We start from the raw sequence: 22,492 nt of genomic DNA, 5'->3' as shown, positions 1-22,492 counted from the left end.
TAGAAGACGGGTTAGTTACTAATGCAAACCAACTACCTGTAGGACACAAAATGAGATAGAACCTACTCTTATTGGTGATTTCTCTTCATCAGGTGGTGTATATTGTTTCTCCAAAAGATTTTCTCCAGACCCATCTCCTTTTGGAAGCTTCTGATACAGATTTTGTACCACTGACAGATTTTCTTCCTTATTTCTTTATCCTACTTCCCTATTATAGAGCTGCTTTACATGTCTCCTCAGTGTTCCACTTTCACCTTGATATTTTTTTTTTCCTACTTTGGTTAGAAAATCTTGAATGTTCTCCAAAAAACCAGCATGTAAAGAACCTGTTATCTAGGTTTAAACCTTCTCAAGCCATAAAACTATGCAGGCATGTGGCACGAAGATAGACTGTCATTGCAAGTTACTGAGATAATCCCTGATCCCCAGAGCCCTCAAGTCTTCCTTGCAAATGCATGGTAGGAGAACCTTTTAAATGATTAGCCATTCCCTCCCTGTGTCAGCATACAATATTTGGAATTACATATACCAGGAAATATTGTGCTAGACTATGACTGTCTTAACTAATAAGTCAAGAACCTCTTATTTTTTAAAACATCCTCTTTAATAGCTACTGATGTGCTAGAACCATTTATCTCATGGAGAAGTATGTTGACTAAAATTATGCCTGTGTTTGTGTGTGTGCGTGTGTGTAGATAAATACGAAGATATATATGTTTACAAAAAGGAACTTTAGAATTCTTGGTGCTTTTAATCCTTTAACTTAATTAACATAATAGTAATCTATTTTCAAATACTGTCTTTTTTATTTTCAGTTTAATGACAGAGTGGCGTTTTTCTCGAGGAGTACAAGAACAAACCAAAGCTTTCCTTGATGGTTTTAATGAAGTTGTTCCCCTTCAGTGGCTACAGTACTTCGATGAAAAAGAACTGGAGGTTAGGTCCTTTAATTATGCTGTTGTAGGGAATGTTAACAGGGGGAAGAGGCTGTTTTTATGCTTTCACAGTAGTGGCTACACATTTATCATGAAGCACAATCAAGTCCTCTAATACGTTTAAATATTTAGGTGGCATTAATACTAGCATTGGATGAGAGTCTCAGTTACCTTCTGTAAACCATGATGCTCTCATGAGCATATCATCATCAATCATCATCAGCTGTTAGGGGTCAAAGAACAATTTGAACATTATTAATAATTTTAGGGAATTTCTGAAATCTCAGCTCAGTAGTGAGTTTCTTCAAAGATCATTTATTTTGTTTTTTTGTTTTTGTTTTTTTGTACCGGGGAACTTAACCACTGAGCCACATCCCCAGTCCTTTTTATTTCTTATTTTGAGATAGGGGCTCACTAAGTTGCTTAGGGCTTCACTAAATTGCTGAGGCTGGCTTTGAACTTCTGATCCTCCTGCCTCAGCCTCCCAAACTGCTGGGATTATATGCATGTGCCGTGGCAACCAGCTTTAAAAATCAGATTTTTAAGTTAGGAATTCTTAGTGGTCTTAACTGTATTTAGGATTGTTAAGACTATATCAAAAATTCTTTCTGTTGTGTGTGATAAATATAAAATTTACCCTTTTTTTTTTTTTTTTTTTTTGCGGTGCTGGGGATCGAACCCAGGGCCTTGTGCTTGCAAGGCAAGTACTCTACCGACTGAGCTATCTCCCCAGCCCAAAATTTATCATCTTAACCATTTTTAACTGTGCAGTTCACTAATGTTAAATATCACATTGTTCATCCAGTCTTCAAATCTTTCAGAAACTGAAACTATACCCGTTAACAATAGCTCCTTATAGCCCCCAGCCCATGCCAACTACTACTCTTTGTTTTGGTGAAATTGACTATACTTGAAATCTCCTTATAAGTGAAATCATATAGTATTCTGTCTTTTTGTGACAGCTTATTCAGTTAGCATAACATCCTCAAAGTTTGTCCATGCCGTAGCATGTAGCAGAATTTTCTTCCTTTTTATGACTGAATAATATTACTATCTACAAAACAATATTCATATATATAAAACAGATTTAATCAAATACACATAAGACCTCTTCTTAAAACCCCAAAACATTGCTCAGGGGGGAAAAAAAAAAAACCAAAAAAAACAAACAGACCTAAATCAATCAAGTGAAATGTATTAGAAGACCCAATACTGTTAAAATGTCATTTCTCTCCAAATGGGTCTATAGATTCAACATAATTCCAGTCAACAACCCAACAGAATTTTATTATAATTTTTTTCAGAGTTGGGAATTGAACCCAGGGCCTTGCACATGCTAGGCAAGCTTGCTAACACTAAGGCTACACCCCCAGGCTTTTAAAAAATTTTTATTTCAAGGAATGTTCTGGCTAAATTGCACAGGTTGACCTTGAACTTGCAATCCTCCTGCCTTAGCCTTCCCAAGTAGCTGGGATTACAGGTGTGTGCCATTATGCCAGACTCCAACAGAAATATTTAATTTTTTTGTAGAAAGTGACATATGATTCTAAAATTACAAGGAAAGACAGAGGCTCTGGAATAGTCAAAGCAATTTTGAAAAAGGACATACTTGGAGAAGGAGAGATTTACATGACCTGATTTCAAGACTTATCTGTAAAGCCATAGTATACTGTAGCATTTGTGAAAGTACACAAAACTATATCAGTGGAACACTAGACAGTCCAGAAATAGACCCACACATATATTATTAATAGATTTTTAACTAAAATCTAAGCTGTTTCAATGGTGAAATGGAAAATCTTTTCAATAAATGTTGGATCAACTGGATATCCATATGGAAGAAAATTAACTTTAACCCCTATCTCTCAGCCCATAAACAAAGATTAATGTTATGTTGAAAACTTGAAAAGAAAACAGAAGAGAAAATATTGGTAGGCACAAATTTCTTAGAACAAAAAGAAGAGTAACCATGAAAAGAAAAATATGGATAAATTTTACTTCATCAAAATTAAAAACTTCTGTTCTTCAAAAGACACAAGAAAAGGAAAAGGCAAACAACATACTGCGAGAAACTATTGAGACATGGTATTATATCCACAATATATTTTTCAAAACCTTTATAGCTAAATAAAAGCATTTTTAAGTGGACAGAGATTCACTTCACACACACACACACACACACACAAAAGATACACAAGCCAGGCACAGTGGTGCTTGCCTGTAATTCCAGCTGTTCAGGAGATTAAGATCGGAGGATCACTTACACCTAGGAGTTCAAGACCAGCCTGAGCAATATTAGCAAAACCCTATCTCAAAGAAGAAGATACGCAAATGGCAAGTGAACACATAGAAGGATGCTCACTAGTCATTGGGGAAATAGATTTTAAAACTAAATGAAGCAGCATTTTGGGATAGTGTTGATAGTTTCTTAAAGTAGGTAGTTAAATGTACAGATTCCTACTTTATGCCCTAGCAGGTACATTTTTAGGTGTTTACCCAATTGATACATATGTCAGTATATCATATACTTGTGTGTAAGTGTTCATTACAATATATTCACCAGTGTTACAAACTGAAAGCAACCTAAGTGTGTATCAAGTGAATGGATAAATACATAGTCATCTAATGGAATGCTACTCAGTGATATGAATGAACTATTGGTTCCCACAACAAAATGGATGAATCTCAGAAACATCATGTGAGTGGGATGTGGGAAAAGACCAGAAATCAGAAGAGAGCGTATATATAAAAGCATGTTTATATGTTTATATACGACTTCTCAGAAAAACAACTATAAATGGTAAAATCCTTGATCACTTAAAACTGTAGATGATTTTGCCTAGAAAAGGGACATAGTGGAATATTCAGTATCTTGATTGTGATGGTGACACAGGTGTATACATCTGTTGAAACACTTCTAACAATATACTTAAATTTGTGTATTCTGCTATATGTAAATTATAGTTCAGTTGATTTATAAAAATTAAAATAAGTACTACATACTTTGTTATGCCTAAAATAGTTTCTATCTCATACATATAATCTGGGAATGTTTGAAATTTTCACATATGTAGAATATTTTCTTCCCAAATAGACTGGATAAATAAATAAATATATTTAATTTTTAAATATATAAGATACCTAGATGCTTTAAAAATCATCAGAAATGTATGTTTTAAACTAAACAACAATTTGGATACCCAGTTTGGGACATATAAATATCGTAAAGTATATAAGCTTTTCAGTGTAACCATTTTTCTTGAAGAATAGTTAACTCTGTTTTCAGCTCAACAAACATGGGTAAAATAAAACTGTAAAGAATCCTTTGTGCTGTGTTGCCACAATGTTGTTGGAATTGCTTACTTTTACCATCATTTGCCATGCACATAACTGTTCACATAGTTATGCACAGCATAACTATACATCAGAAAACTTCAATCACATAGTTATTCTCTTCACTAAATCTTTATTATGACCTGATACTGTGCTCATTTCCCAGGTTATGTTGTGTGGCATGCAGGAAGTTGACTTGGCAGATTGGCAGAGAAATACTGTTTATCGACATTATACACGAAACAGCAAGCAGATAATTTGGTTTTGGCAGGTATTTACTTTATCTTTTTGAAATACAGTATTCAGACATAATATTTTCTAATGAAATGTGATTTCAAATATAGTTTTTTTTTAAAAATTGAGACTGCTTTTGGATATGTTTTTTAGACTTCCAGTTCTAAATCTGAAAGAAGTAATATGAACTCTTACTAAATATGTTTTTCATTGCTTCTTTGACTGTCTTTCTGAATGAGGGAATGCATAACAGTTTAAGTAGTAATGTAATGGTAATAGTTGTAAGCACATAATTTTTTTCTAGTAGTATCAAAAGTATTCTATGAATTCCTCTTGAATTCTAGAACCAAATGAGGAAGCATGTTTTCAATGAGAAAGTCCATGCAGATACTTTAAGAAAATTAGATAATGCAGGAATGATGTCTAAGAACAGCTTCACTTATTTGATTATTTTTTATTTTTTGGCTTGAACTGTAATAGGATTGTCTCTGGACATCCAAGTGCACCATCCTAATCTTGAAGCACATTTTGCTTCAATAGACTGTGTTTAAGAATTCAAAAATCTCTAGTTCTGGGATATTTTTCACATAAATATTCTGATTGAGACTTATTTGAGCAATGTAATGATTGAACTTCTAGTTTACTTCTGCTTAACTATTTCACCTTCAGATGAAAATGTGTTCTGTATAAGCAAAGATTTTTTCCAAAAGTTGTCATAACTTTATTGCTTAATATGTTGAAGAACACTTCTAAAAATCTGTCTTAAAATATACTTCAACATGTGAAAAATGGAACATAGCAAACTGTTTAGTGCAACACTGTTGGTATACTAACAGATACTAGAAACAACCTAAATGTCCATCAGGAGAGGACTGAGTAAATAAACTAAAATAAATTTGTATTCTGTATAAATGTAGACATTATTAATATTTATACACTAGCATATAAATGTACCATTAAATATACTGTCTCTGAAAAGATAGGGAACAACAACAAAAAATCACCTGTCAGCAGTTCTAGAAGCTGAACAGTTGGGAGGCAAGCTGGAAAAGATGCTTTTTTCACACTATTTATCCTTATACTTCTGATTCTATTATGTATTATTTATTGATAGACTTGTATTATGGATAAATAAAAGTAAATTAATTTTCAAGCCTAAAAAGTACCCAAATTGCATTACATACTGTATATGTACAAGTGTTAAAATTTCCATTTTAGGCTCTTTGCTAGCTTCATTGCCTTTATTCCCTTTCTGTTTGGACATTTTGATCTGCATAGCTAAGGAGTTTAAGCTTACTATCATATAAATCCAAATGAACACCTGTGTTTAAGAAAACTGGTAAGGTTTATGCCAGACCTGGTAATAAGCTTTTCTATGCTTAAAGTTAATTCCCTATTTAAAAGATATATTTCAAACTGCTTTATAAGTTCCTTGCTTTTTGTTACACTCAAAGCAATCAAGTTTGTATTTCACCATATTTCCCTATTTTATGTCTCCCTTTTAAAAGAACTAATCAATGAAATAAATTTTAGAGGCATTTACACTTTGGTATTTCAGATAACAGAACACAAAATGTTGGGAAAATGTTTAGTGGCAAAAAAATACCACAAGCTCTTGATAGTGGCAACAGGGAAGTGTTCCATGTTTTCTGTAGCTTAAAAGGGAGAGGGGTAATCGACTCTGCCACTTATTAGTTTTTTGAAAACAAGTTATTACACTCTACGGGCCTCCCTTTTCTCACATGTGCAGTGATGTTAAGGACTGTGCCTGTCTCATAGAATTGATATGAAGTCTTAACTGAGAAGTATGTGGTGATAGCTGTTACATTATAATCCAGTGACATCTATTCTAGTTGCACCTTTCAGTGAAAAATGCTTAACAAGTGACTCGACCTTTCTAAGCTTCTCATTTATTTCTTCTAAGACAAGAATATAATAATAATAATGGTGGTCATTCTGCAGTGTTTGAGGATTAACATATATTTAGCATGATGCCTAACCTAAATAAATGTTATAACCATTTTTAATCATATATTCTTTGTATCAATTTCAGTATTAAATATTTAATTTCTTCAAATGTCTACTGTTTTTATGTAGCATTTATTTTATATTAATGTACATTTGAGAATTTAGCATTTATTTTGTATTAAAATACATTTGATTTTGTTAATACAGTTTGTGAAAGAGACAGACAATGAAGTAAGAATGCGACTGTTGCAGTTTGTCACTGGAACCTGCCGTTTACCTCTAGGAGGATTTGCTGAGCTCATGGGTAAATGCAGTTTTTTTCTGTAGATAGTTTTGTGATGATAATAATGACCTTTAGACGTATGATATACTTGAACCTAAGGATTACTGTTCTGGGTTCCTTTAAAGCTTCTATCATTTAAAAAGAAAGAAAGAAAGAAAGAAAAAGAAAGAAATAGGAACATAATATCAAAGGTATTTGTAAGACAAAAATGTGTCTCTTCATATAGCCCACATGGCCACGACTTTGCTGCCTAGAGTGATTGTGAAGGGAGCAAGAAGCTATTGAAATCCTCATCGTTATGTGATGTAATTCTTACTGCTAGATTTGGAACACCAAGAAGCTTCTAATGCAAAAGCAGTGTACACTATAAATTTCTTCTTTTATACTGTGCCATTCATATTATTTATGTAATATGTTCTGTATTTAACTGTTGACTAAATCAAAAGTTTAAAGGACCAGATAAATATTATCTTGTTTTCTGGTTTAGGAAGTAATGGGCCTCAAAAATTTTGTATTGAAAAAGTTGGCAAAGATACCTGGTTACCAAGAAGCCATACATGGTAAGTTCAAGAATCCTGTAACAGAAGGTGAAAGAATCTTTTGCTTTTTAAAAATATGTAAAATCCCATATAATAGATTATTGATTAGTCAGAATTTGTTTTGATAACAGACTAATTAATATAGCATTCTACAACTAAACTTGTTAGAATGAGTGTTGATTAGTTAACAGAAATACTTGAAAACTGTACCCATTCATTCAACACATACTTAGAGTAGCAAAAAAGTAAGGCTGAAATTGCTCCCTTCCTTTCATGAACTTTGCAATCCATGGTAGGGCACAAGCGACAAACAGTGAACTAACAACTGTGGAAAAAGAGTGCTGTGAGAGAGAACGGGGTCCTGCTCTCTATTGGGGTCTTCTCTCTTGGAAGGTTTAATGTTTGAGTGTAATAAAATAGTATGCTGTTAGGAAGAAATTGGGGAAGAGCATTCTTTGAGCAGTAATGCTGTGAAGCAAGCAAAAGCACTGAAGAAACCAATTTACCAGGAAATGAAAGATGGTTTATGTGATTGGACATGGTGAGTCAGAGATGAAAAGAATTTGGAAATATAAGTAGGGACCAAGTTATATGGAGCATTATTGCCTATTATAAAGAATTGGGATTTCATTCTAAGGAAAATTAGAAGCCTTCAAAGAGTTTTAAATATCAAGTAATGGAACCTAAGAAGAATCATTCTGGGAAAAGGAATAGAGATGAAATCAGATGTACAGGTGAATGCAGGAAAACTAGTTATAGCAATCAAGGCAGTGGCATCAAGCTGCTATTTCTTTGATACCAGATTTTTAAAAAAAGCTAGGTTCATTGAGCACTCACCTTTATGAGGCACTAAAAATTTTTAACTTAATCTTCATCCCTGAGTATGTCTTTTTAAAATGGAAATAAAACGAGCTCATGGATAGGTGAAAAATGCTCAAGGTAAACTTCTCAGAGAAAGTTAGTGTTTGGGCTGATTGATTAATAACTAAGAATTTCATAGGCTGAAAAGGATATTACAGACCGGGAAGCCATTTTGCATAGAAATAGAAAAAGAAGAGAGTGTCCTATACTTGGAGCAGTTGATGGAAGCTGTACTAAAAGGAGTACAGGCTTTTTTCTGTCATCCTAACCCCTCTGTGGCCATACCTATTTGAGACTAAGGCTTTTGAAAATCCATAAACCAGTATGTCTTTAGCAGAGCACTTCTGACTAGAAGAAGTAAATTAAAAAATGGGGATGTCAGATGAGTAAGCAGAAAATTCTCTAGTGGTTCAGATAAGAGATGATGGGAAAGTATATGCAAGGATGTAGCTGCAATAGAAATGATCAGCAGGGAAAAGAGGAGAGATTTAGGTGACAGAATGAGAGAATTTGGCAAAGGCTATATATGAATTATGTAAGAGAATTAGAAAGGGACTTGTTGCCTTGGTATGAGATTTGAAATGATATTTCTTGCTGACTATAATCATTATCACTTTCATAGTTTAAATGGGAGGGCAATATATGATCTGCTTATACTAGGAGAATATGGTCTGAGAACCACAGTTTTAATCTGTTGCTTCTTTGCAAAGGCTCTTTTCAGCTTTCCTGACATGGGAGGGGGCGAGGGCAGATGGAATATTTCCACATGAGGAAGAAAAGGTACAGAAAGGTTCTGATTTGCTTAGTTATTTCATTAGCCACTAATAGAGTGGGAACCCAAACTCTGGACACTGAAATCCTAATACAGCCAGTCAGCACTGTATTTTAAAATATTAAATGTTATCTTCCTTTTGAAAATTGAAAAGCAGTGCATCGTCATTTTAAGCATTTTCAATATTTTTCTCTTTTTCATAGTTTGTCTCAGAAGAGAATTGAGTCTGGTCAGATCAGAAAGTGTCATTTTAGAAGAGGTTGTAATCATGTGTGGTGAGGAGGCTTGAGAAAAGTATATGTTTGTTAATCGACTCTCTCCAGCCCAGACTTTTTTTTCATCACTATATCATTAGCATATAAAGATTCTCAATAAAGAATGAATGAGTGAAAGAAATGGACTGTTACAAAAACGTTAGGAGGACTAATGACATGTCGTAGGAATAGTAGAGGAAATTAATGAATTTTTTAAAATTCCAGAATCTTTATCCATATTGCTATAGTTAACATAATTCCATTTTTCTCTGGGAAAAATTAATTTTTTAAAAAATATAGGTCTTGCTGGGCACAGTAGGACATGCCTGTAATCCCAACAGCTGGAGGCTGAGGCAGGAGGATCACGAGTTCAAAGCCAGCCTCAGCAGCATAGTGCCCTAAGCAACTCAGTGAGACCTTGACTCTAAATAAAACACAAAAAAGGGCTGGGGATGTGGCTCAGTGGTTAAGCACCCATGGGTTCAATGCCAGGTACAAAACCTCTAAGGTATTTGGATATGCTATATACTGATTAATATTAGTGAATTGTTAAAATACTTTTGGCAAAAATTTTACATATATAACAGTTCATTTAGCTTTTCAGTGTACTTTACTGTATTAGAAATATTTTCATTTATTAAAAAAATCTGATTTTGTTTGTTTTTGTTCAGTTTTAATCGCTTGGATCTACCACCATATAAGAGTTATGAACAACTAAAGGAAAAACTACTTTTTGCAATAGAAGAGACAGAGGGATTTGGACAAGAATGAATGTGGCTTCTTATCTTGGAGGAGCTCTTGCATTTAAATTCCCCAACCAAGAAAAATTGCACAGATGTGTATATAAGCTGTTCATTCTGTACAGTGAATTTTCTGAACCTCAAAAGTATAAATGTTTTCCGTTCTTCCACAGAAATATGCAAAAGTTCATCATTTTCTACTTTATTTATTGTTCCCTTGAAATGACTGACCAGGAAAAGGATCATCATTAAATTTTGAAGCAAGAGACTTTATTAAATATAAGAAGTATATATCTATATAAGCATATATGATAGTGGCTCTAGTTCTATAGAGCCCCAAGTGTATTAAACATGACAGCTGTTTCTTCACAAAGATCTGAATTTGCTTTACCTTGTTTCTATTATCCAGGGAAAAAGTGCAAATTGCTCCATATTCTCCCTTATGTAACATCTCCTGAGGGTGTTTAGTTGCATGGCTGTTCAGGAAGGTATAAAGGGCTCAGGCCAAATCTTACTTTGAGTATATTAAAAAATGCTGCTGGCTTTTTTGAAGACAGGTGCTTGAACTTGTCACTTTGTTTTAAATAAATACAATAGCTGAAAAAATTTTCCCTCTTTGCTACATCAGTAATACATTGAATGAAACCATAACTTACATAGAATACTAGATCCAATAACATTTTTTTTTTTTACAGAGATTGGAAAGAATTCATTGAGCAGCATAGAGGTTTGTTTACATGTTACTTTGGGATGCTAGGTATTTGTAGAATTAAAAGAATCAGGCACTTACATACTTTTGTTTTATAAATCTGTGATGTTCTCCAAATTTAATAATAAACTAATACAGCTTGATACTTAGGAACATATAAAGGATAACTTGAACTTTGGTACTTTTGCGTTGAAAGTTTCGGTTTTGTACAACCCAGATACATTGAATAAAACCAGATGGATTGAAAAGTTACATAAGCATTTGAACATTCAAATGCGTGACTAATGATTTTCTATTAGTGTTTGAATATCTGAATGTCTCCATTACTCTCAAATTCATGAAAGTTCTATTTATCTGAATTAAAAATTAAACATAAAAATCTTTTCACTCAGGACATTTACTGAACTACAAAGACACAAATTCCAATGTTAAATTAACACTGCTTTTAGCAAACTGTGCTTCCTAATAAAATTAAACATTTTTCAACTTGTATCATGCTTTCAATATGCACTGTAAATTTCATTAGTTTTTTTTTTTTTCAATAATCATGGAACTGACTTCTTTCAATGTGTTGCCTATAAATATTCCACAAGTGCATATGGAAAACACTAGTAGTATACACTCTAACCTCCATAAACACTAGTTCTTGTTTTAATCGCTTGGATCCATCAAGCCAAAATTTTATTGTTCTATATATTAGTTGTATTCTGTATTTTTATTCAGGAATTCATCGTAGAGATGAAACAATGGCAGTGATTCACTTAGTTGAAGACTCATTTCCAAATCCTAATCACAAAACATGCTAGTTATTTTCAAATCTAAAGAATCACAAAAAGATCTTAATATATATGATAAGCTATGAAATAGAGGGTGACCAGTCCTCAAAGGGACTATTATTAAATCATTCCAGATAGACACACAAATGGTACCACTGCCACATGAACTGGCTAAGTAGTTATTATCATTTAACAGTGATATTTAAGAATATAATTTAGATTTGACTGAAGAAGGTGGCAGTCAGCTAGCTTCAGAATGACACTCCCCTGTAGTAAAAATTTATCATACAACAGGTAAGGCTACAGAGACCAAACCAGCTTACTGGGTAAGACTACTCTGGAGACCTCAGAAGGACCTTTAGGGCCTGATCTACAAACAAAGCTGTCTTGATCTGTCTACTTGGTGGCAGTCATAAAAAACAAACAAACAACAAAAAAAACTAAAAAAGGAACAACAACAACAAAACCCCACAGAAATGTGGCCCACATCTCTCACCTCATCTATTCTGAGCTGGACCAACCACAAGGAAATAAGTATAAAGCTCCTTGTGCCGGAACACAACTCATGAGGCAATGGGAGACAAGAGGGAGGCTTAGAGACCATCTCACATTGCTACTTCCCTCCACCACTAATAAACTGAGCCCAGAAATGGGTCACAGATCCAGCACAATCTCAACAATTAAGTCAGCTGTCTCCAAAAAAGAAGCTACCAGTGTTTTGTGCTTTTTCTGTACTTCCTAAGCAGCTCAAAGTCAAATGTCAACCTTTTCCCCTATTGACTTAAATTATTCACCTAACTCTTCTTACCCTGAAATTAGTTAGGATGGTGATATGTCAACAATATTGCCAGGTAAGTTTACCTCTGCTAAAAATGACTTCAACTGTTAAGTTGCATCCTGAAAGAAATAACTGTAGATATGGAATAGGAAGCTCTACCTAATGTGCTTCCCTGCATGTGAAACGTTTGCCAAGGTCATGTCCCTTTTGAGGATCTTGAGCTATCATTTGAAGAGAGATGGTTCTTGGAAAGTTCTGTGGGTGTTCTACTCAGATTATTAGATCATCATCTGAAATGAGGCCCAACACTGGCCTACTGGCCAGTTGTGGTTTCTGCCTTAATGTTGAATAAAATGATGCCAAATTCAGCCTTAATATGACTGAATCTCAGATGATCTGGTAGATATTACAGAAGTAAAGCAAATCTATTGAAGTATGTGGATGAGAAAATAAAAGTTCCAGAACACTTTCATCTGTTGAACTTAAAAACCAAGCTTGAGGCCAACTGAGGAAAATAGTCTTAAGTTCAAAAGTAACATGTGCTAAATTCTAAAATCTCTCTCCCCAGTCTCCATCAAGGAGAATACAGTCAGATGATGATAGTTTTTAAAAGTACTTAATACTCATTATGAATATTTTATAAAAAGTAGTTTCTTAATTCTCACAAGTACATAAGATTGGTGTTTTTGTTTTAAGATGCTTAATTTATAGGTAACATTAGTGAATCTGAGAAGTCATTCTACAACATTCATAGCTAGTCCCTAGTCCAAAATTAGAAACTCAGTTGGGAAAATTTCGTGGTCAAGAAGTGAGAGCTCTCAGGTTCTTACAGTACCATGACCACATTTTTCTGAATTCAAATTTCTTCTCATGACCTCAAAAGGAAGGAAGGGAAAAAAACCATAAGGAGAGGTTATCACTCATCACCAATGTATTTAACATGTTTGAAAGACAAAATACTATACATTCTGTAGACAAGTATGTGGAGAAATAAGCCTCTCAAACTAGCAGAGTCATCTTTGGAATGCATACAAAACAGTCAAGTGGAGAATGCACAGGAAGAATGTAATGGACTCCAAGGGTTTATTCTCAGAAGTAGAGTGTCTCACACCACCCTGAGTGAGAAAACAAAGAACCAGTGGGAATCCTGCGGTCAAAAGGAAGAGACTTTGAAAATACCCAGAATCAGAAATGTGGAAAGGCATCACATCTTAAGAGAAGGAAGATTCCCTAGTAATGGAAAAAAGGAAGATAAAAGCTCCTTAAAGGACCTGGCAACCACACTCCAGAGAGAAAATATTGACATAAAAACTTAATCATGTTCATAGCTTTATTTTTAATAGCTAAAAACTGAAAAAACCTAAGTGTCCTTCAATGAATGGTTAAATGAACTAAAACATGAAATATGTGTCAGCACTGAAAAGAAACTATAGGTAGAACTGGGATGGATCTCAGGGGAATTACACTGAGTGATAAAGGACAATCTCAAAAGGTCCCATACTGTGATTCCATTTGTATGACATTTTTGAACTATACATAAAAGTGAACATTGAAATGTAAAATCCAGATAAGGTCTGTCAGTTTCTTAGTTTGGTGGTATAGACATTTAAGATGTTACCACAGGTGCAAACTAGAAGGGTACATAGGATTCCTTTGTACTATTATGAATCTATTAATTCTTTCAAAGTAAAAATCTTTATTAAAATGCTCTTTCAAGTATTAGAATACATACACTCCCATCCATAAAAGGCTTTATTAAAGATACAGATGCCTCATTTCACAAAAACAACTTACTGCAGGCGTGTGCGTGTGTGTGTGTGTGTGTGTCTGTGTGCTGGGGTACTGACCCAGGGCCTTGTGCATGCTAAATAATGCTCTATCACTAGCTTCACTTTCAGCCAAGTTATACTAAACCAAACCCCTAAATTCCTAGTATTGATTGCTATTAATAAATACATATATATATATATATATATATACATACACACACACACACACACACACAACCTAGAAAAATAGATCCAAAGTCACTAATGAGAAAATTGAAAAATGGGGAAAAAAGGGGAAAAAAAAAAAAGGGTCATGGGGGTGTAGCCCTGGTAGAGTACCTACTTAGCAAGTATGAGGACCTGGATTAGATTCCCAGCTCTGGGGAAATAAAAAAGGAACATGGGGGTGGGGGAGAAAAATTCTATAACAATATGCTAACATGAATTAAGTTGCAGATATGGAAAAAATCCAAATTTAAAGACTCAGAACTGGACAAACATGAAGATGTGAAATGGCTGCTGAAAATTGGGAAAAACTGAAAAAAAATATAAGAGCATCTCAACAATGAAGAAAACTATAAAGTAGCTAAAGAAATCAAAATATAAGGGATATGGAAGACAAATGAAAAGAGCTTAGAAAATAAAAAATTAAAAATTGAAATGATAAATATAAACATCGGGTAATGACTGAAAAAATATATATACTTAAGTAGACTCCCTGAAGACAGGCTTAACAGTGATTCTCAAAGTGGGGTCAATTAGGCCAATCTATTTGAGCCAATATTGGCAAGAAATGCACTGGCTTCTCCAAAAAGTCAATATTGTGAGAAGAAAAAGGTAGGGGAAATGTTCTAGAATAAAAGCAATTAATCAAATGCAATGTATGGCCTCTGGTACTGGTTTTAAAAAGTACAAAACATTTTTCAGAAGCATTTTTAAAGGACAGGACATTTGAGAAAATATGAATATGGCTATTACACAGGTTGGCACCAAGATACACCACTTAACTACCTTAAACCAAGAACCCTCAACATCCTCATCACTTGACTTGCTGCACCTTCTCTGCAAGATCTCAACTTTGAATCAAATACAACTTGAAAATCCACTCCTTCAAATGCTACCTCTTTCACAAAACTCTTCTTGATACCCTCTCATCCTGGTGTTTAGAAATCCCATATACCACTTTACATTGTTGATGTCCTAAGATACAAAATAATCTGTGGGCCATGGAAATTTATTGCTACCACTTTTAGGACAATAGGGAAATTACTACTTTTACCTTGCTATTTGTGAAGAAACCTAGAATTTTCTATATTTATTCTGTTAAATGGTCACGACATTAAAAGAACTGAGAAAAAGCCATAAAAGTTATGATTAACATATTATCTTTGAAAAGGCAAAGTTTATTATTTCATGTATTTTCTTCTCTGAAAAGTCTCATTTCTTTTCACAAACCTGTAAGCAACTGAGCAGCTTCTGTCTGTATCTAGAATGGAAAAACACATTATAAATAAACAGTACAGCTTAAAAATTAACTCTGAAATTTAAGTTTATAAAGTAGACTTGTTTCCAAAAACTGAGATAGATGATTTTAAGAATAAAATTCCTTGACAGGAATGACTGGATAAAACTCAACAAAATTCTTTCACTTTAGCATATATTCCTAGACTTTTGTGTTGTAATTGTATTTGATCTGTATGTCAAAGACCGTAATTCTTTATTGTAGCAAGCAACTCCTAACATTTACTTGGTGATAGTACCTAAATAGTTCCTATTTAGAAATGAACATATTGTAAATAAATTCACATTTGAAATGAACACTATTATGTTTTCAAACAATGTTTGCATTTAGACAGTTAACCTTTAAAGTTCTTAATTCACCCTTATTTAACAGTGCCTCAATGAAAACCTATGGACCTTACTACAATTTTAGAGATGTTTTACCTGTTTATCTTCTTCTGTGTGTGCTGGATAGTCCCTGGCTTTCATCAGCCAGAAAGCAGCAAGCTTTTTGTTCTTTAACTTCAAGTATGTCTTTCCTAAAAGAAGCAAGTTTTTGCTGTAGAAGTTCGGATCCACTGTTATGTAAGATGGAAAAATAAACTTAGGTCAAAAGAAGAATGTTGCTTTCATTTTAAAATGTTTAATTTTTTGGTCTGATTAATAAAATTGTATGGTCAATAAGTGATTAGACTAGTATTCTCTTGTTCCTATCTCAAGTATCTGTAAAATAATCAGCATTTATTGAGAGTCTACTATGTGCTAGGTGCTACTCTGCACACATTTCTCATTTTCACAACAACTTTATAAAGTAGGTATCTCCATTTTACAGATGAGAAGCTGAAGCATCTGACATGTAATAACAGCAATTTTCTGTTTTTTGGAGGGGGGTTACTGGGGATTGAACTCAAGGGCATTTGAACACTAAGCCACATCCCTATTTTGTATTTTTTTAGAGACAGGGTCTCGTTGAGTTGCTTAGCGCCTCACTTTTGCTGAGACTGGCTTTGAACTCAGGATCTTCCTGCCTCAACCTCCCAAACTGCTGGAATTACAGGTGTATGCCACTAATTTTCTTTAATCCCTACTATACCCAAGTGCTTAGAACAGTACCTAGAAAATAATGTTTAGGACATATAATAAACAGTGAATGAAATCATGATATGCAAATTTGATCAGCCTTTCCTAATTGTTAGCTATACTTAGCCATAGAGATAGAAAGTTTCTGTTCTTTTGGAATTTATAATGAAAAGGTGAACTATGAACACATTATGTAAGAATGAAGAAATGCTTTACCAGATAAAGATTTCAAAATGCTATAGAAAACCAAAGGACAAAAGTAACTAGTTCTAATCCTTCATTGGAGGATGAATAGGATTTTAACAGAAAAAGTGGAATACATTTTTGGCTGAAGGGAAAAAGCATAAACAAAAAGCCTATGAATGGGAGAGCAGAATAGCAGTCACTAAGTTTAGGAAGGGGAAGCAGGAGAACGGATGGAAGAAGTATAGACAAGGAAGAGAAAAACACAGGAGGAAAGTCTAAGATCTAATGCACCATAGGGTGACTATAGTTTATAACAACTTATTATTTATTTTATGAAGAACTATAAAAGAGCTCAAAGCTTCCCACCAAGAAGTAACATTCCAGGAGATAGAGACTAATTACACAGATTTGATCATTACATATTTTGTGTGTACTGAATTATCACTCTTCTCCATAAATACATACAATTATGTGCCAAAGATTTTTTTCTAAAACCTGTGAATGAAAGCATGAAAGTATCTTTTCATTTACTTCATTAATTCTTGACAGTTTCTGCCTACCAATCTGAGACCCTTTATATTCAAAGCATAGGGGACTGGAGATGTAGCTTGGTGGTAGAATATGTGCGAGGTCCTGGATTCAGCCTCCAGCACCAAAAAGAAATAGGGTATTTTTTCCTGGATACAATTTATGATTCAACTAACTGGCTTAAAAACTAAAAACTTTAACTTTTTGATTTAAACATTTGTATCATGACATGTTGGTATACTTAGATTTCCACAGGATTAAGAACATTAATTAATTCATTCATCTATTTGCTCAGTCATACAGCAAGTTTGCCAAACATTGTTAGGCAATGAGGACACAATTGTAAGCCACAAAGACAAAATTCCCATCTTCCCTGAATTTACAGTCTAATACACATAAATAAATATTCATAGTCTGGAGTAATAATGACCATGACAGGAGATGAAAAAGATACTAAGTGCATAGAAGAGCTTCTGAACCAGATTTGGGCCACAAGAAAGGATGCCTAGATAAAACCTGGAGGATATCTGGAGCAAACATGGATTACTTTAATACCACTAAAGGCAGGACCACGTTTTTCTCAGGACCTCCAACCTTTAGGTCTCTAAGGTTCAATTTTTACTTTGTAATTATACTTTTAAATTCCTTTGAGAATATTTCATTTCTAGATTCATATTCATGGCATGTAAAGTAGTATGATTATAGAGGATGTCAATGAAAGGCAGTAACAATAAATCAGAATGTATGAATTATTCAAATTTAACAGGTTATCTGATAATCCTGGCCTCATATTTTTTATTTTATTATTTTCTGTTTTCTGGTACTGGGGATTGAACCCATGGATGCTTTACCACTGGATACATTCACAGTCCTTTTTTATTTATTTTGAGACAGAGTCTCACTAGGTTGCTGAGGTGTCTCGCTTAATAGTCCAGGCAGGCATACAACTTACAGTCCTTCTGCCTTAGCTTCCCTACAGGTATGCCTGCCCCTGAACCCAGTCAAAGCTTTTCCTTTGATTAGACAATAAAATGAGGTATGGGACAAAAGAATACTATTCTGATCCCTTTTCTTTGTATAGTCAACAGTTGTTGGAACTGTAACAGCTTGGAATTGAATAGATTTTTCATTTTGGTAACATCATTTGCTGTTGAATTCATACCTACAGGCAAAACTTTACATTCAAGAGCTTTTCTAAGAATAAAATATTGTATTACTTAATTTCAGATTTTTCTGAAAGGTTGTAACTGAAAGGTTGTCACTGAAAATTTATACAATATTTCTGTAGCAGTTTGTTTGATGACCTTAATTTAAATATTTTGTTTTTGGAACATTCTGGGGCAAAATGTGTTTTTAATCAATTCTCTTCCAGGGCTGTTATGTCAATTATTAACCAAATTTTGTTACTAACTGTACATTCTTTAATCTGCAATGAAAACTTTAGCTAGTGATCTATTTGATTAGTATCGACCCTATATGCTCTCGTGTCTTTTTTTTTTTTTTTTTGGTGATGCCAGGAATTGAACCCAGGGCCTTGTGCATGCAAAGCAAGCACTCTACCAAATGAGCTCTATCCCCAGCCCCTTCATGCCCTTATTACACTTACTGATATCATTGATAGTGTCATTCACTCTTTCTGGTTCATTGACTTTGAAAAATAGTGTTGGCAATTTTCATACAGACTAGTTAATGAATAATTCTGCAATTGTGCTTTGTTATTTTTCACTTGCAAACATTTTGAAGAGTTAAAATCTTGATTTGTGATAAGATACTGACATTGTTCACTTGATTATTTGATAACTTTTCAGTTTGAAGAAGAGAAGCATTATCAGTGTACAGGAATCCAAACTTGCAAAACTTATTATACTGCTTAATTATTGGTTTAAAATTTGCTTAAATAAACTTTTGAAAAATTCAAAATTATCTTCTTGCCTGATTATTTTCAAAAGAAAAAAATATGAAGAGATAATATTCAAATGTAATTTTTAGAAAATGTTTTTTAAAAACCTATAACCATGAAAACATTTGAATGAGTACATATGTGTAGAATCTCAAATTTAATAAACACTGTTTTCTGAATCTTCTGATCAAACTTTATACAAACATATTTCCATTGCTTTTTATAGTATATTTGTCAACTTACACTTATGGCCCTTACTTTCATGTTACTTATATTAAAAAGGATAAATTTGCAGGATTAGCTGGTAGCAGTAAGGCTAGTCACTTTTAAAACAAGAAAACAAGAAACACTTTTCACAAAGAAGATAATATTCTGCAACACAACAAAAATCAGCCTGGTTTATTTAAGTGTGTTTATTTAACTTAACTGTATAATATCAAATAAGGTAGTCAACCTGTAAAGGCATCCTCTCAAAAGGAAAGCTGAATTACATTAAGAACCATTCCTGAATTATTGCTCTAAATTTAGTAGTGGCATTTTTTTCATTTGAGAAATCTTTTATTAGATGTCCCAGAAGGCAACAGCTTAAAATCAGGCAACTAGTAATCATAACCAAAATACAAAAATTTCAGATAAACCTGTCTTTCAAAATGAAATCAGATCCTTGTAACAGAAATTGCCCATCAATTTTTTTTCTTGCACAGATAACACCACTTTGCAAAATGCTTACAAAAATACACATGAAAAAAAAAAAAAAAAAAAAAAAAAGGCTCAACAAAATACCTAGCAGTAGCTTATAAAAATAAAAGCTATTCAGGTGAGACATCAGTAACCTATTCCCCACCTGTCCCCCCAAGACAACTCCAAGTCAGTTGGCTCTTGAAAATGGGTTAGTTTCAAAACTTACCCTGGAGTTCTTTTAGGTCAGGAAGCAACCTCAGAAACCACTGTGGACAGTAGGTTTGGAAGGTAGCAGTTAGTTTTACGGAGCTTTCTGTTTCCCTCCCAGTAGTGGCATTTTTGTTTTTCAGGTGAGCTTCATTAAGTAAAGACTAAAGACTTCAAAATTTAGCCAGGTGTTGTAGCACACACCTGTAATCCCAGATATTCAGGGAACTGAGACAGCAGAATCACAAATTATAGACCAACCGCAGCACTTTAGTTAAGACGATATCTCAAAAGTGAAAAAATAAAAAAGAAATAGGGCTAGACACAATGTTGCCTGTAATCCAGTGACTTCAGCTGAGGCAACAGGATTTTGTAAATTCAAGGCTAGCCTGGGCAACATAGTGAGACCCTCTCAAAATAAAAAATAAAACAGGTTGGGAAGAGGGATCAGTGCTTAAGTGTCTCTGATTTCAATCCACAGTAAAAAACAAAAACAAAAAAAAAAACAGACTTTACACTTTGTGCAAAAATAGTATAACAGAATAAATTATCATTCTTTTAAAAATTCCTATTATATTTCAGCATTCATACAATTTTAATTATAGGAATATGTGAAATAAAAAATGTTACCTTGTTCTGCCCTGTGAAAGTAGCCCAAGGCCTGATGAAAATACAAAAGTCCAAAAAAACAGAAAATGGATTAAAGTAAACTGAATATTTTTAAAAAGCATTTTCTTAACAATCTATTTCTATATTGAATATGTCAGGAAGTAAATTCTTAAAATAACAGTCTTATTCTTCAACAGTGAGATTAAATAAACAAATTGACATGACACTATTAAATCATCAGACAATAGAATATGTGGACCATGTCTAGTAATAATCTGGTTGCTCTTGAGAATTTAGACCAAATTATCATGCACAGAAGAAAATTATCATTGTTATTTGGCTTTTTGACCCCAGCAGTACTAACAGTGACATCTAGTAAAAACCAGACAAAATCAAAAGCTGAACATACTGAGCAATATATAGGTTTCACCAGTGTAATTGGTTTGTTTTATTTTTGTTTCTATGGTGCTAGGGAACAAACCTAGGGTCTTACTTGTGCTAGGCAGATGTTTATCATTGAGCCACACTCAGCTCTCATACCAGTGACTTTTTTAGAAGTCCACTGTGAATCTGAAATTCTCTGCTAATTCTTTTGTCCACTTCAACTACTATTTCTACAGTGCATTATTTAAGGCAAGCACATAGTATATGCTTCAGGAGGCTGAGGCAGGAGGATCTCAATTTTAAGGCCAGCCTGAGCATCACAGTGAGACCAAGTCTCAAAAAAATAAAAATAATGAAGACAAAAAAATCTATAATGCACTATCTAATGACATTTTGTTTCTTAGAAACATAACAAATTTGTTATAGTAGCGCTAACTGTACACATTTTTTCCTAAGGACGTATTCTTTTTAGTAACAATATTTCCCAGTTGTATTTAGCTATACATTTAAATATTCTTTACAACGAATTCTATACTACAGCTTTCCAAGAGTACAAATAAAACAAAAATACAACAAAAAATTCCTTGTTATGATACAAGTACTTAAAGAACTTTCCAACTGCCTATTTCCTCATACTCTGAATGTTTTAATTAATTCCCAGGGATGAGAGTGTATGTAGTTCAGTGGTAGAGTACCTGCTTATCACGCACAAGGTCCTAGGTTCAATCCCCAGCACCAAACAAAAACAAAAAAAGAAAGATGTTTACCTAGTAATCCCTTTCACATTTTAATAGGAAAAGCATAAGGTCTTGAAAATAATGAGTCTTTCCTACTCTTTTATATAAAGTTATAATTATTCTTATCAATTCAAACTTGAACTTTATTTTCCTAAATGACTCTGTTGTACAGAATACATGCTGGGTAATAGCTGCTGTATTTCTTCTATTTTTTGACTTTTATATGGTATAGATTTCAAATAGAAAACGAAGGTAGATTTTGGCAATGAGCTTTTTTAGTTGATGATATACCAGAATTATCAGTAACTCACCTAAAAGGGGGAAAAAAAGCACTCACCAGTCATGGATAATAAGTATAAGCCTTTAGAAACTTGATCAAGTCCCTCACTGAATAAGAGCTCCATATGTGTGGACACTGCAGAATGTGCTGAGTACCAGCATGGTGCTGTAGTTAAGAAATAGGTACTAACTTAACAAAGGACATCACACTACCTCCTCATAGGTGGAAGTAGGAGGAGTTGCAAACAGCATTTTAGCAATTCTTCTCTGATACCAAGGCATTTCAGCAAATGTATAGCACCTATAGGGAAATAAAATAGCATTATACATTCCAATTGTACTTTTTTTAATAAAAGAAAACTAAACATCTTTTTAAAAACTTTTTAGTTATAGATGGACACAATACCTTTATTTATTTATTTTTAAGATGATTTTTTTTTTTTTGCAGTG

General features: G+C 33.6%; 2 protein-coding genes across 7 annotated transcripts in view; one reads left to right on the top strand and one right to left on the bottom strand.

The window, feature by feature from the left end:
• The window catches only part of Wwp1 (WW domain containing E3 ubiquitin protein ligase 1), a 117,248-nt gene extending 101,109 nt beyond the window's left edge, over positions 1-16,139 (top strand). For 2 of the 3 annotated variants that reach the window (XM_047545730.1, XM_047545722.1), the window contains exons 21-25: positions 816-936; positions 4,435-4,539; positions 6,678-6,774; positions 7,241-7,313; positions 11,278-16,139. In XM_047545730.1, the coding sequence (XP_047401686.1) occupies positions 816-936; positions 4,435-4,539; positions 6,678-6,774; positions 7,241-7,313; positions 11,278-11,434 (553 nt within the window). In that variant the 3' untranslated portion in view covers positions 11,435-16,139. Of the gene's footprint in view, positions 1-815; positions 937-4,434; positions 4,540-6,677; positions 6,775-7,240; positions 7,314-9,850; positions 11,121-11,277 lie in introns of those variants that run through there. The other variant, XM_047545738.1, reaches the window with a different exon arrangement.
• The window catches only part of Rmdn1 (regulator of microtubule dynamics 1), a 33,744-nt gene continuing 26,588 nt past the window's right edge, over positions 15,337-22,492 (bottom strand). The window contains exons 7-11 of one of the 4 annotated variants that reach the window (XR_007107783.1): positions 22,256-22,343; positions 20,664-20,694; positions 20,053-20,092; positions 15,896-15,990; positions 15,337-15,437 (exon numbers count right to left, since the gene is read on the bottom strand). Coding sequence is in view for 3 of the 4 variants with exons in the window: in XM_047545750.1 (XP_047401706.1) it covers positions 15,399-15,437; positions 15,896-16,029; positions 20,664-20,694; positions 22,256-22,343 (292 nt within the window). In the remaining variant the exon portion in view is untranslated. Of the gene's footprint in view, positions 15,438-15,895; positions 16,030-20,052; positions 20,093-20,663; positions 20,695-22,255; positions 22,344-22,492 lie in introns of those variants that run through there. The other 3 variants (XM_047545756.1, XM_047545750.1, XM_047545765.1) reach the window with 3 other exon arrangements.

Source organism: Sciurus carolinensis, chromosome 1 (genome assembly GCF_902686445.1).
Source record: "Sciurus carolinensis chromosome 1, mSciCar1.2, whole genome shotgun sequence".
Taxonomy (NCBI): domain Eukaryota; kingdom Metazoa; phylum Chordata; class Mammalia; order Rodentia; family Sciuridae; genus Sciurus; species Sciurus carolinensis.
Note: the sequence above shows the minus strand (reverse complement) of the source record. Positions and strands in the feature narration are given on the sequence as shown.